Raw genomic sequence first — 12,456 nt, forward strand, 5'->3', positions numbered from 1 at the left:
ACCTGGGACGGGGGGCCTGCCCTCCCCCCCTGCTGTTTCTGGGATCTGCAGAGTAATAAATCTTGAGACTTTATTTCCTTTGTGTGAGTTTATTGACACTGCATCTTCATGAAAACAGCCCCAGAGCTTTCATTTCCCTAGTGGGAGCTCGTATGCCCAACTGCGTGGGTGGCTCCTGCCCCCTCATTCAACTGGTCAGGTTCTTAACACACCAGCTCGGAGGTTTTCCAACCCTAGGTGACCATCGGGGCTTTCCAGCTCCCTGGTGTCCTGGGAGGGCTTTGGAGGATGGGGTCAGGATTGGGGAAACGGGCTCCTTCCTACTGTAGCCCCTCCCCCCAGGAGTGTCACACCTGCACCCTGTCTGCAGGTGCCCTCCCTCCTCCTGCCACCTCCATCCACCTGCATTCTCACACATCCAGTCCCATCTGTTTCTCAGAGGACTGAACTAACACCACCCCATCCTCACGTCCACCAGCATGCTCCCCTCCCCCACATTCAAATAAACCCTCAGGAGCTGACCACAAACTCCGTCCCCACCAGGCATCAGTGCTGCAGAATCCTGAGGTCCCCCTTCCCAGGACACCCTCCCAGACCTTCCACTCATGTGTGATGATCGTGGGACTTTAGATGAAGGAAATTCATCTTGAGTCTGGGGATTCCAAGGCCCAGACTCTGCCCCCTGGGAGGTGGAGGGGGGCAGCAGAGGCATATCGGGGGCCAAGTCTATAAATCAGAAAGGTCTTTATTGTGATGGTGGCAATCCCCCAAGAGGAGCAAATGTGGGTGTCAGGAGTGGCCGCACAGGCCACTCTAGAGCCATCTTCACCCCTCCCAGGTCCTCAAACAAAACAGAAGCCAAATGATGCCCCAGCCCCAGACTCCAGCCCAGGGAGGGGCCAAAAGTCACCTGGAGCCCAGTGACTGTCAAGGCAGCTTATTGCAAAGGAGGCTGGAGCAGGGTGGAAAGCAGAGAAAGGGCCCAGGGCAGCCCCAGGTGGCCAGAGGCACCACAGAGGGGCATCAGCCCAGGGCCAGCAGTGTGCAGTCCTCAGGTCCCTGTGCAGAGCCGATGGCGGCCTGGCTGGGTAAGGCACAGTGCAGTCTGGGAGCCAGCGGGCCGCTCCCCCCAGGAAGCCGTGGAGAAGGGGCAGTGCCGGCCCTGAGGCTGACCCTAGCTCCAAGACTTGTGCTGAGCTCCCTGCAGAGGCCGGGCTCCTCCGCAGGGCAGAGGCCTGGAGAGCCTGAGGGCTTGGTGAACATCAGTGAGGGCTCAGCTGTGCCAGAGGGGGGCAGGGCCAGCCGTGAGCGCCTGCAGAGGGGCTGCTGAGGGCCTGGGTACAGCCGCAGAACAGGCAGGGTCCCAAGGAGCCCACTGTTACTTTTGAGAATGAGGGTGGCTCCCAGGAGAGGGCTCTGCAGGCCGCCCACTCTGCGCCAGTCCGGGCCAAGTTCCAGGACAGCGGGACCAGCCGCTGGAAGGGGACCAGGTGAGCTGCAGGAGGGTCAGTCAGGAAGATGTGCTCCGAGACGGACAGACAGGGGGTGGGAGAGCTGCTGGCCAGCCAGGAGCCCCGAGCCCCTTACTTGCAGTACTCCTTCCTGAACTCTGGAAGCCAAGGGGACAGGTGGGTGGGCGGCTGCCCTCCACGTCTCCATCCAGCAAGACTGCCCAGGTGGCCAGGGACTCCTCCCCTGGGGCTGGCTGGTGCCTTCTGAGAGGGAGTGGAGCGGGACCTGGCCGGGCTCGGAGGGACAGCGGCCTCCCTCCCCAGCCACTCACCTTTGTCCAAGTCGATGTGCTTGGCGGGCGGAGGGCAGTGAGCCAGCTCAGCCCTCTCCTTCAGGATGTTGTTTTTGTAATCTGGTGCAGGGAGAAAGCAGGGTGAGCCCCCCGGGGGCGCCGCCCCAGCCGCCTCACTGGGTGCATGTGGGGGGGGGGTCTGGCGGGGGTGGGGGGGTCCCTCACCTAGTTGGATGTCCTCACTCCTATAAAAAGCCTGGTCCCCTGCGGCCACAGGAAACTCCACCATGTTCACGTCCTTCCTGGAGGGGGAGGGAGGTTAGGACCGCGGGTGGGGCCGGGCCTGAGCGCCCAGGACCCCGGGAGGGGCACTCACCCCTTAGGCTTCCCCGACCTCCTGTCCGAGGGGTATTCGTAACCTGGGGAGGGAGACTCGTGTAGCGGGGCAGCCTGGCGCCCGGCCCGGGAACCCTCCCCGCCAAGCGCAGAGGCTCCCGGGCCCCGCGCCCGCCTCTGGCCCCGGGGCGCCCCGGCTCCGGCCCCGCGCTGACCTCCGCGGCGGCGCTGACGGGTGGCCAGGATGCCCGTGATGAGCAGCAGGATGCAGAGCAGCAGCGTGGCCAGCACGTAGCCCAGCTGCTGGAAGAAGTGGGCCCGGCCCTCGGGGACAATGACGTTGATGACGCTGCGGCCACGCGTCACCGTGGGGTCTGCGGGGCGGAGGGCGGGTCAGGGGGTGCGCCGCGTGGCTGACCGCGCCGCGTGGGCCTCGGGAAGGGACAGGCGGCCGCGGCCCGTGGGCGCCTCCCCTCGCTGACACCCAGGTCCCGTGAGTGGGGCGGGCACGGGCAGGGCGGGGGGGCTCCCGCTCGACGGGCTGGGCCGTTCCCAGCCCCTGGACGTTCCCCGGGCGCCCAGGGCGGCCTCCCGCACCTGGGACCGGGGCGCTGCTGTGGCTGGAGCCGTTGCCCGGCGAGTCGCGCGGGGGCGGCGCGGGCGCGGCGGGCGCGGTGACCTTCAGGTGGAAGATGCGGCGCTCGTGCAGCCCGCAGTAGTGGTGGTGCAGGTGGCAGGAGTAGGTGCCCTCGTCGGCCGGCTCCAGCGGGTCGATGCGCAGCGAGAAGTCGCCGCGCGCAAAGGCGTCCGCCTCCACGGACACGCGGTCGCGCAGGACGGGCGGCCCGTAGGCGCGGCGCTCGCCCGACGCGTACAGGTCGAGCAGGCGGTCGGCGCGGTCGTGCGGGACCCCGGGCGGCTGCAGGTCCCAGTGCACCACCTGCTGCGCCTCCTCCAGGTGCCGGTCGGTCCACACGTGCGCGCGGTTCACGCAGGTCAGGAGCGCGGGCGCGCCGCGCGCCGCCACCAGCACCTCCTTCTCGCCGTCCCAGTGCGCGCCGGCTTTCCGGGCTGCGGGGCGCGGGGCGTCAGCGCGGGGCGGGGGGCGAGGGCGGGGCCGGGGGCAGGGACGGGGGGGAGGCGGCGGGGCGGGGGGGGGCCCGCGCGGGGCGGCGCACTCACGGCTGTCGGTGACCTCGAGGCGGATGGCGAGCGTCTCGTAGAGGTGGCAGTAGTGGTGGTGCAGGTTACAGGTGTACAGCCCCTCGTCCGCCGCCTCCACCGCTACGCACCCGGGGAGACCGGGCTTGAGCTCCGCGCCCCCGCCCGCGCGCCCCCGCCCGCGCGCCCCCGCCCGCGCGCCCCCGCCCGCGCGCCCCCGCCCGCGCGCCCCCGCCCGCGCGCCCCCGCCGCCGTCCATCGCCCGGTACCGCGGATGAGCAGCGAGAAGTTGCCGTCGTGGAAGGCCGAGGGCGACAGCAGCAGGCGGCCGCGGTCGCGCGGCTCGTACACGCGCTGCTCGCCCGCCGAGTACATGTCCACCAGCCGGCGCGCGGCGCCCCCGGCCGGGCCGCCGCTCAGGTCCCAGTGGACCACGCGCTGGCGGTCGTGCAGCCGGTCCTGGGTCCACACCATGCGCGGGCTCTGGCAGCGCAGCACCGCCCGGGCTCCCGCCGCCCAGCTCACGGCGGACTCGGACACCACCGAGCTGCCCGTGGACGCGGGCCCTGCGGGGAAGCGGGTCACTGGAAGTCGGGCGGGACCTAAGGGGACAGGTACAGGGCGGGGCCGGCCGGGCAGGAGGGCGGCTGTCGCGGTGGGCGCCCAGGGAGAGGGGCCACTAACCTGAGGACAGGACAGCAGAGCCTGGAAGGAGAAGAGGGGGGAGTCACGCGGGGGAGGGGGACCTGGGCCTTTACAGCCCAGTCACCAACACGGGGAGGGGCGCTTGGCCCCTGGTCCCTTCTGTAGCCTCCACTGAGGTGGGTGCTAATAGGGCCAGAGAAGCCACAGCCCCACCTAATCCTCACAGCCACCTGCCCTGGGCCTCAGGGACAGCACCTGCCCTTTGGGAGGTGAGTGCAGGGTTAGGGTTCGACCCCCCACTGGCTGGCTCAGGAACGTGCGCTTGTCACCAAAGGCCACCCTAAGGAGTGGAGGCTGCCGGCCCCATCACTGCAGCAAGGCCACTGGAGCCCGACGCAGGAGGGAGGCTGGTTAGCACCGCACCTGCCGAGGGCCAGGCCAAGGAGCCCTTACGGTCCTCGGTCCACCGGGAGCCACCTCCCACCCCCAGCACTCAGGGCTGGAGCCCCACTGGTGTTTCTGAAGCGCAGAGGTCTGAGCACAAGAGCGCTGGACGTGAGGAGTGACCCCGCCATCCGCCACCTCACAGCCAAGTTCCTGCTGCAGAGATGTGGCTGAGTGCCCAGGGCAAGGAATGTGCCGGGTCAGCAGGCCAGCCTAGGGCGGCGGGCTGGGGGCAGGGAGGGAGGCTGGAGCAGACCCTGCAAGCCCCACTGTTCCCAGGCCCCCCATCCCCAGCTGGCTCCCCGTCTGACCACTGGGAGCCCAGCCTGGGGTGCCTCCGCCTGCACCAGGGACCCGGTCCACTGCCTCAGCCTCCCTGCCCATTTGGCTTCTGACTCCAGCTTCTGCGTGAAGGGAAGTTCTGGAGGATGTTTGACGACTCACACCCTCCTGGGGCCTGGGGGCCCTCATCATCACAAGCTGCTCCCTCTGAGGTCCCCAGACCTGTCCCCCAGACCTGTCCCCTTCCCAGTGGGGGCAGCGTACCCCTCTGGGCTTGAGCTCAGACGGGCGGATTTGCCTATAAACCCCGAGCTCACTCAGACCCACTGGCGGCTGCCGCCTCCTGACTCCCACACCCCAAACTCACTCTGCAGAAGCAGAAGTTTCCAGAGCAAGACTCGTTGGGACCGCAGCTCCATGGCGCCCGCCGCCAGCCTGGCCCTGCTGGCCTGGCTTTGTCTCACTCCCTCAGGCTCTAACTCTCCAGAAAAACAGCCCGGCCCCCTCCCCCTCCTTAGCACCCGCCATGACATCACGGAGCTTTGGGCCGGTCGACAGTCTGCAGACCGCCCCCTCGGCTTCTGCCCAGCCCCTTGGCCTCCCCCCATCCTAAGCTGGCCTGGTGGGGAGGGGGGCACGGTGGCCACTATGTTCCAGAGAGTGAGGGGAGTCCAGGCAGAGACCTGGTCCCTTCTCTGGCTCTGGTCCTGGAGAGGGGGCAATAGCCCAGCCCTCAGAGGGCAGGAGGGCCTGAGGGCGGGGTCCCAGATGCCATGTGGGCGTCTGTGACATATGGGGCCCTTCTGGGGTTGCTGCAGGGCTGGAGTTCTGCAGTGAGCATCCCCTCACCCCGCCTCTGGAGGGGGACACTGTCCCAGGGCATTCCCCCATGTGGGCAGCCTGGCCACTGTGCGGGGCGGGGTCCCCTCTCTGCCTGCTGTGGAGCTGGAGGCCTGCGGAAAGGCATCCCGGGGGCGGGGACCCCAAGGAGCCCAGGCCGCCAGACCACGGGCTCTTCCCTTTAGCCTGCGGTGACCCTGCCCTTCTCCTCTGAGGCTGCATTTCTTCAACTATGAAATGGGGATCAGAATAGCACCAGCCCCCGGGGGGGGGGGGAGCCCAGCAGCAGGGGGTCTGGGGACAGCATGAAGGGCCCTGCTGTTTTCCAGTCACCTTCACCCTCCATAGGGAGATGAGGGGTGGGGACCCTGAGCCCCGAGCACTGAGGGGGCCCGTGGGTGAGCAATGCCCACCTCTCTGTCCCCCCAACATCTGCCACCATCAAGGGCGGAATCGGGTGTCCCTGAAAGCAAGCCTGGGTTGCGCTGCTCCGGGGAGCACCTTGCCCACCCAGAGGAGAGGGGAGGAAGGAGGGCCGTAGGAGTCCCTCCGCCCCAGGAGGCACAAATTTGAAACTCTGGGAAAACCTACAAAGTCACATAAACAAATGCGAAATAACAGAGCACGCACTGTGCACCAAACCCACTCCTTCTACTTAAGCAAACCTCAAAAAAATCCAAACAACCACAAAAACCCACAGAGCATTTTTCCAATGGCCTGTTTGGATCAAATTATAGTCACGAGCCCCAGTCCCTGGTGGGCTAGGGTCTCACCCTCGAACCCTGCCTTGGTCCCCAAGTCCTCAGACAAGCCGGGAGCCCAGCCCAGCTCCGGGCAGGGCAGGGGAGGAGGCCAGCGCTGCTGCAGAGGGGACAGGGGTGACAACAGGGAGCCCCCCGCCCCCCCCACACTCACTTAACGGATCCTGCTGAGGATCCAGGCCCTGGAGGGTGGAGCCTGTTTCCCAAACTTGAATCAGAACTCGGCTCTTGTCTCCTTCACTCCCAGCTCCTCCCTGGGCCTTTCATTCTGGAAAAACAAGCCTGCCCGCCTGGCCTTGGGGCCTGGCCTCCCCTCTTGTTTTTCTAACTGGTTTATATTAGTGCTGGTGGCCGCCCTCCCCGCCCTCCCCCCTGCGCCCCCGCGTGTCTGTTTCTCCATCTCTGTCCTCAGTTCCTGCCTCTGTCTGCCGCCCTCTCTCCTCCACGGAGGGAAGACGCCCGAGCAACGCCGCCGGGGACAGGCAGGGATGGCCCGGGGCCCGCCCCTGGGTCTGAGGGGACCCTGTCACTCCCAGCCCCGAGCTAGGAGCCTGGAAGCGCCCGGTTGCACCCTAAACTCCCTGCAGAGCCCTCCCTCTCTCGGGTCCCTGCCTCAGACCCTCCGCTGAGGTCCAGTGAGGCCGTCCTGCTGCAGACGGAGCTCTCCCCTCAGCCCCAATGCAGACAGAAGTCTGAGGGGGGCGCCACTGAGTGCAAGCTGACCCCCCTGCACCACTGGGCAGTGATGGACAGAAGCAGCAGCGGGCTGCAACCTGGCCTCGCTGCCCCATCCGGTCCTCTGCTTGAGGCCGGGGAGCCAAGAAGAGCGGCAAAGGGCTGCTGCCTCCCCCCCCCCCCCCAAATCCTTGGCAGGAAATGACCACAGATGAGAGCAGAGGTCCAGCATTCGGCCTGGGCTGCGACCAGGCCACCTGCCCCTCCCACAGCCAGGGCCTGAGTCCCCCCAGCTCCTTCTCCAGTGCCTGCGGACTGCTGAGTACCCCCCACCTCCACCCGGGAAGAGAACAGATGGGGACAGAGGACACTGACGTCCCCCGTCCCACCTCGAGCTCCACGGAGCCCCCAGCCACCCCAGAGCCCAGGCCACCCCCCTCTCCTGGGAGGTGTGGCCGAAGAGGCGCTGAGAACCAGACTCTGGCTCCTGTTCCTGGGGCTTGGACATTCCAGGCAGCCTGGCTCATTAGGAGGAAAAACCACAGGCACTCAGAGGCCCAACCAGACACTCCGACACGTGGTCACACCTGCTGCTTGCTGAGCACCTACTGTGTGCCGGGCGGGGGAGTGGGTGGGAGGGGATGCCAGCTCCCGCCCTGTCGCCCTGTCGGAGCTGTTGGGAGCGGCAGACCTGCTGGCTGATCAATGAGGTCATTTTATGCACCGTGAGAAGTGCTGTCGGGCATAAAGCAGGGAGGGCTACTTCCCCGACTGACCGCAGGGGCCTGGGAGGGAGGGACACCCGCAAGTGCATGGCCCAGGGAAGCCGCCTCCCAGGTGAGAGGGAGCGGGGCTGGTGTGGTCTGGCTTCCACGCGGCCGCCACCAGGGAAAGCAGGAGGCCTGGGCCTGGAGGGGATTAAGTGCAGGAGGGATGTGGTCTCATGACTCAGGAAACGCAGACGTGGTCAGCTTAGAGCTGTCAGGATTCACAGGGACCTACAAGGAAAACAGCCGCCCAGGGGCCAGGTGGCGGGCGGTTCTAAGATGCTCCCCAGGGCTCCGGCCACGGCGTCCACACCGGTGTCCCCCCCTCGAGTGTTTGCGGGAGTGGTGATTACGGTGGGTAGTGCTTCCCACCCGCAGGACAAGGTGCTAGGGCGTCACTCTGTGGCTCAGTCCCCATCAAAGCCGAGGAGCCGGCCTCTCCCGCTGGCCACGCTGCGAAAGGGCCCCGTGGTGGACGCCACGTGGCGAGGCCTTGAGTGAGGGCAGCCCCAGCCTTCAGCCAACGAGAACAGGGACCTCGGTCCCACAACGGCAATGAGCCGGGCGAGCCAACCACCCGGGAGCAGCCTGCGCCGCAGGTGAGGACACTGCCCAGCCGAGATGGACTCCACCTGGCCAGACCCTGCGCCGCAGGCTGCGTTCGGCCGCTCGGCGCCTGGTGACCTGGGACGCAGCCACGGGAGACAAATCCGACAGCCTCAGGGCGAGGCCAGCAGGGCCCGAGCGGGTGAGAGCCCCCAGCCGCACAAGGAGCAGCGACTGCTGTCTCCGTCCAGGATGGGCCGCTGGCCGAGCAGCTGGCCGTGGGCAGAGGCCGGAGCCACGCGGCGCCCTGGCGTTTCCACGGAGGCGCGTGAGCTGATGCAACGTCCACATGCGGTTGAGGCCAGAGGGCAGAGTGTGGCACAGACCACAGCGACGTCAAGCTCAGGCTCTTCCCGCTGGTGCTGACCGGTCCTCCTGGCAGCGGTCACTTGCACACGTTCTCCCTGCTTCTGGAGTCCCGATGGTTTGGCACGAGGCGGGGGACTCTGTAGACCCCAAGTCTGAGAGCCGGGCGTGTCCCACGGAGGGCGGGACTCTCGCCTCCCCCCGGGGGAGAACCAGTTGTCCAGACGGCTGGAGGACACTGTGATCTGGAAACACAGACAAGAAGAGTTGGAAATGCACGGACATCATTTCATGGGCGGCCGGCCTTTCTCGCTGGGAGAAGGTCAAGGAGCCAGGGCCGAGCGCAGGTGCCCGCCTGCGTGTGGCGTGTTCCGGGTGGGGGCGGGGGCTACAGGGCAAGACGCTCAGAGGCCTGCTTAGCGTGGGGGCCGCAGACCTGAACCAGCCGGGTCCCCAGGCGCAGGGGGGGCCTCTGCGCTTGAATCTCGCCCGTGGTGCCAGAAACGGCCCCGGCCGCCCCTCTCGGCCCGTCCGCGTTGAAACCCGCCCGCTTCAGATTCCACCCGCCGTGTCCACCCACATTCCCGGGAGCCCGGAGGGGACCGTCTTTCTTCTGGGGCCGGGGGTGTAGAGCCGCCAACCCGACCGGCTTCCTGCGCCCGCGTCCGGCTCACATCCTGGTTTCTTTTCTTTTTAAATATTTATTGGTTTGAGCGCGGGAGGAAGGGCGAGAAACGCTGGCCTGTGGTTCCACGCGTCCACTGGCCTTTGCGTTGTGCGGGGGACCCCGAAGACAGGCACAGTTTCGGACACGCTGTCGGTTTTTCAAACACCAGGAGCCGCTGGGGACCAGCCGGGAGACGGGCTCTCAGCCGCCTGGGTCTGGCAGCCTCGTGGTCGTGCGCGTCCCAGGCCCCAGAACGGTGAGAAATAAAGGTCTGTGGTTGAAGCCAAAAAAAAAAAAAGTGAAAGACGTGGTGTCAGTTTTTCGGATTCCGAACCCGAGGCCCGAACCTGGGGGAGGTGACACCAGGAGCTGTCAGAGGGGTCGGGTGCCAGTCACCGCCGGCCACACGCCAACGACGGGCGACACACGGGGACCCAGCGGGGCAGCGTGTCCCCGGGGCCTCTGGCGAGCACTTGGTCGGGTGGGGACCAGCCCAGGCCAGTCTGGGGGGGGGCGCTCCCTGCCCGGCCCGCAGAGGACGTCAGGGCGCCTCCGTCCGCGCGAAGCTGCTCTGTTTTCTCCATCGCGTGTGCGCGTCCCGAGCTCCGCGGCGTCAACGGGCCTGCCCGCGGGCCTGTGCCCAGACGTTTCTGTTGCTGCGTGACGGGTTTACACTGCCCACTCCGGGCACCGTACCAGCCGCGTACAGAACAGGCTGCCGGTCACTCCCTGGACAGGGGGCCGACGTCCTCACTCGTGACCCACGGTTTATGAACTCTGTCCACGGGCCGCGGCCCACCGGGTCCGACGCTGCTGGACACGCAGCCCGGCACCGGACACTGAAGCGGGCGGTGTGAGACGGTGGGAGCCCCTTCTCAGTGTTGGGGGAGAGGCTCCGGGGGAGTGGGCTGGACGGGCCCAGTGCCGCCCGGGGCCCCAGCTGGAGCCACGGGTGTGAGCCCACGCCCGGCACACTGTAAACGGACGGCTGCTTGTAGCAGTGGTTCCACACGTGTGCACACGGGCCAGTCCGCACGTGGGCCCCCGTCACCCCAGGCGGCGCCGAGCTCACCCGCCCGGTCCCGGGAGGCGGCTCCCTGAGGGCGTGGGGGCAGGCTGGCCTGCAGCGCCTGCCGAGCCCACAGGAAGGAGGGACCAGCGGGGAGCGACCCGGCGCCGAGGGGCAGGGCCGCCTGACCGCCCGGGGGGCAGCGGAGTCCGCGCCGAGACGCCGAGGGGAATCCCACTCACCCGTGCAGATGAAGCGGGACCGTGGCTGGAGGCGTCCCAGCCGCTCGGGCACCGCCGAGCCGGGTCGGGTCACCTTCCGCCCTGCGACCCCGCGGGTCAGGGGTCGGGCAGGGCTCCGAGGACGGTGGCTCGGCTCGGGCTGCTGGGCCCGGGCGGCTCTACCCTGCGCTGGGCCTCTCGGTCCAGGCCCCCCCCATGACCTCGCTCGGCGTTCAGGCCCCGCTTCCTCCTCCCACAGGTGGACGCGCCAGCGGGAAAGGCCAGCTCGGCGGCCTCGCTCCAGTCTACCGGCCAGAGCAGGTCACAGCCCAGGTCAAGGGAGGGACACAGACCCCAGGTTTTGGTGGAGAAGCGTCAAGGGGCTCGGGGACAGTGAAGGGGGGCTGTGACACCTGCACAGATGATACGCCACGGGGGGGGGGTAAGCGAACAATGGCAGGCAAGCAACGCGGGGCTCTGAGGTTACGACAACAGGTCCTTTATAAAGACATTAGTTGTTTTATTGGTTATTTTAATCGAAATAGTTACACATATACATTAACATTTATTTATAAGACCTTAAAGTATTTTGGGGGGGGGGACTTACGTGACCCATAAAGCCAGACTGGGACATTTAGGAGTTTAATTCGCTTTATTAACTTAAGATAAGTAAATCAGTCCAATTCTCCCAGAAGCTGTAACACCAGATCAGATCACGTTGTCTTTTACACCGTCATAAACTCCGAGAAGGGTAATAGTTGTTTGAATTTCCACTTATTGAGCGGAAACAACACGTCGACCTGCGTCCCACTTACGGACGCCTTCACTGGCTGCCCTGACCGGGGGCAAACCCGCAATCTTGGTGTGAAAACAACTGAGCTACTCGGCAGTTGTTTTAAATCCAAAGAATGGAACCAGCCCTGGCTGGAGGCGCAGTGGTTAGAGCGCTGCCCCAAGCCCCCGAAGGCCGTGGGTTTGATCCCCAGCCCAGGCCCGTTTGGGGGGCATGTGGGAGGCACCCAGTCGATGTCTCCCTCACATGGGTGTTCCTCTCTCCCCCTCCCTCCCTTCCTCTCTCTAAAAATCAAGGGGGGAGAATCCTCAGGTTCTAACAACAAACAAAGTATGAAACCAGGCTGATTAGCCCAAGGATTCGTGTTGGTTAAAAACATTATCTATCCAGCCCGGCCAGCGTGGCTCAGAGGTTGAGCGTCGACCTAGGATCCAGGCGATCGGGGTTCGATTCCTGGTCAGGGCACAGGCCCCGGTTGTGGGCTCGATCCCCAGCCTGGGGTGCGCGGGAGGCAGCCGATCAGTGACTCTCATCACTGATGTTTCTCTCCCTCTCCCTTCCTCTCTCTGAAATCAATGAAGACATATTTAAATACATATGTTACCTAGACAGTTTCTACCGTAAATTGTGAAAGTCCACCCTTCCCAGCCAGCCTGACTTAAACACCGGAGTCCAGCTACGGGAGGTGCGGTCTCCTGGGCAATCCTCACCCTCCCCAGACTTCACATCTCACCCGAGGACCACCCACCATCCTCCCTCCCTCCCTCTTCTGTAGATTCTGCGAGAAAATGGCCTTTCTTACAGGGTGAAGGCTCCTTGGGCGTTAAAAGTGCAACTTCCTTCCCTCTGAATCCTCGGGTTCTCGGTGTTACACCCACACCATCAGATGGCAGCTCCGTCACACTGCAGACGTTATAATCACAGTGATTGCGTCTGGTTCCCAGTAGGACAGGGACAGTTAACCAACAGGCTCAGGAAGCGTCCTGGCCATACAACCAGAGGAGCACGGGCTGGCCTCTGGGTGCCCAGCCAGGCCCAGGGCGGCCACCCTCTGCCCCACCTGGAGGCTAACTCCACACCCAGGTCTGGATTTCTCGGCCCATCCTGGGGGCTGTGGCTCAAGGGCTTTTTGCAAAACTCAGACAGCCCTGGAGAGGAATTCCGCCCCCCAGGGCCCGGTGTCCTTCCCGTGAGGGACC

General features: G+C 65.8%; 1 protein-coding gene across 2 annotated transcripts; it reads right to left on the reverse strand.

The window, feature by feature from the left end:
• Nucleotides 1–727: 727 nt before the first annotated feature.
• On the reverse strand, nt 728–5,286 carry MXRA8 (matrix remodeling associated 8). Of its 2 annotated transcripts, XM_081146089.1 has the most exons (10): nt 4,980–5,286; nt 3,926–3,946; nt 3,511–3,807; nt 3,263–3,364; nt 2,678–3,151; nt 2,296–2,454; nt 2,121–2,163; nt 1,970–2,046; nt 1,784–1,864; nt 728–1,609 (listed from the first exon to the last, which is right to left on the reverse strand). In XM_081146089.1, the coding sequence occupies exons 1-10, from the start codon at nt 5,218–5,220 to the stop codon at nt 1,584–1,586; spliced, it is 1,521 nt and encodes a 506-aa protein (XP_081002215.1). In that variant the 5' UTR covers nt 5,221–5,286; the 3' UTR covers nt 728–1,583. The 2 variants fall into 2 exon arrangements, with proteins under 2 accessions (XP_081002215.1, XP_081002214.1); XM_081146088.1 differs by lacking the exon at nt 3,926–3,946 and having other exon boundaries at nt 3,511–3,825; nt 4,980–5,251.
• Nucleotides 5,287–12,456: the final 7,170 nt, after the last annotated feature.

The sequence above is a fragment of the Miniopterus schreibersii genome (assembly GCF_964146895.1).
Source record: "Miniopterus schreibersii genome assembly, chromosome: 8".
In the NCBI taxonomy this organism is placed as follows: domain Eukaryota; kingdom Metazoa; phylum Chordata; class Mammalia; order Chiroptera; family Miniopteridae; genus Miniopterus; species Miniopterus schreibersii.

What these genes read in the sequence shown, in the direction of transcription:
- MXRA8 (XM_081146089.1), bottom strand. Translation starts at nt 5,220, where the DNA reads ATGGGGGGAGGCCAAGGGGCTGGGCAGAAGCCGAGGGGGCGGTCTGCA. An exon ending in CTCTGCTGTCCTGTCCTCAG is followed by an intron (nt 3,808 to 3,925) that starts GTTAGTGGCCCC and finishes GCTTCCCCGCAG; the next exon opens with GGCCCGCGTCCACGGGCAGC. An exon ending in CAGCAGCGCCCCGGTCCCAG is followed by an intron (nt 2,455 to 2,677) that starts GTGCGGGAGGCC and finishes TCCGCCCCGCAG; the next exon opens with ACCCCACGGTGACGCGTGGC.